Consider the following 1,643-nt stretch of genomic DNA (forward strand, 5'->3'; position numbering starts at 1 on the left):
CATCCCATGCCATGCCATCCCATCCCATCCCATCTCATCTCGTCCCATCCCATCTCATCTCATCCCATTCCATCCCATCCCATCCCATCCCATCCCATGCCATCCCATCTCATGCCATACCATCCCATCTCATCCCATGCCATGCCATCCCATCCCATCCCATCTCATCTCGTCCCATCCCATCTCATCTCATCCCATTCCATCCCATCCCATCCCATCCCATCCCATGCCATCCCATCTCATGCCATACCATCCCATCTCATCCCATGCCATGCCATCCCATCCCATCCCATCTCATCTCGTCCCATCCCATCTCATCTCGTCCCATCCCATCTCATCTCATCCCATTCCATCCCATCCCATCCCATCCCATCCCATCCCATCCCATCTTCTCCCATTCCATCCTGCCATGCCACACCATGCCGTCCCACCCAGCCATCCCACCCTGCCGTGCCGCAGAGCCCCTCCCGCAACCCCACCCGGATCCACGGGGAATTGGGGAAGAGCAGGAGCAGGGAACGTGGTTCAGCTTTTCCTCCGGCACAGCCTGAGCTGAGTCACGGCCGCGCTGCCTTTCCCCGCACAGTGATGTCATTCCCCTCCGTGCAACGGAGGTGGGGAAATAAAATAAGATATATATATCTCTCTCAACCAGCTGACCCAAAATATCCCCCTTTCCCCACTGATCCCTCCGTTTTAAGCCTTGGGAATCAGAATCCTGAAGGATGATTCAGACATACCTTGAGTCACGCCCTCTCTCTCTCCCGTCCGGGGTGACCAGCTGCTAAATTTAAGATTCCTGATGTGATTCCCAGGCTGTGGAAGGTGCCCGCGTCACCCCCGCCCCGGGGAAACTGAGCCGTGGGGCTATGAAACAGCCTCTTCCCGGGGGATATATCCCTGGGGATCTTCTGCACAGCAGCAGGGAATTGTTTAACGGGGATGGATGTTGCGGACAAGGGGGTTTAGAGCTTTGAGGAGGGGAAAAGGGAGAGATAAAAATGTCAAATATCCAGAAAAGGCAGGTGATGGGGAGGGGGAGGGTGGGGACGACACAGCGCTGTGCTGTGGGTCACCCCCAAGGAAGAGCATCTCCCCTGGGACCAGCGTGGGGGCAAAACCACCTTCCTCCTCTTAATCCCCCTTGGATGCTGCTCATTTCCCCCTCGCTCCCCCAGATAAAAAGAAAACCCCGAGGTGCCACCGCCCCCCTCCCCCCGCATCCCTTCCGAAAATTAAAACCGCATCTTCTTGCTTTTCCTCCCCGCTCATCCTGCATCCCTTACCTGGCTGGATGGAGGGATGCAGGGAGGGATGGGCGGGATGCCGGGCTGGGCTCTTTGTGCTGGGAAATCGTCGCAGCGTCTCTTTTGTCTGGTGGCGCGTCCGGGTCTGCAATGCAGCCCCTGGGTCGGCGGGATGAGGAGCGGGATGAGGAGCGGGATGAGGAGCGGGATGAGGAGCGGGATGAGGAGCGGGATGAGGAGCGGGATGAGGAGCGGGATGAGGAGCGGGATGAGGAGCGGGATGAGGAGCGGGATGAGGAGCGGGATGAGGAGCGGGATGAGCAGGAGCGGGATGAGAAGCGGGATGAGGAGCCCCGGGATGAGGAGCCCCGCGAGAACGGGCGCGCGGCGGGGAGG

At 59.0% G+C, this 1,643-nt stretch overlaps 1 protein-coding gene across 1 annotated transcript in view; it reads left to right on the top strand.

Annotated features, from left to right (window-relative positions):
• The first annotated feature begins 1,397 nt into the window (after positions 1–1,397).
• CDC42SE1 (CDC42 small effector 1) overlaps positions 1,398–1,643 on the top strand; it is a 7,903-nt gene continuing 7,657 nt past the window's right edge. Inside the window, exon 1 of the mRNA XM_010004475.1 lies at positions 1,398–1,634. Within this exon, the coding sequence (XP_010002777.1) occupies positions 1,398–1,634 (237 nt within the window). The remainder of the gene's footprint in view (positions 1,635–1,643) is intronic.

This window comes from Chaetura pelagica, unplaced genomic scaffold (assembly GCF_000747805.2).
Source record: "Chaetura pelagica isolate M959 unplaced genomic scaffold, ChaPel_1.0 scaffold701, whole genome shotgun sequence".
Taxonomy (NCBI): Eukaryota; Metazoa; Chordata; class Aves; order Apodiformes; family Apodidae; genus Chaetura; species Chaetura pelagica.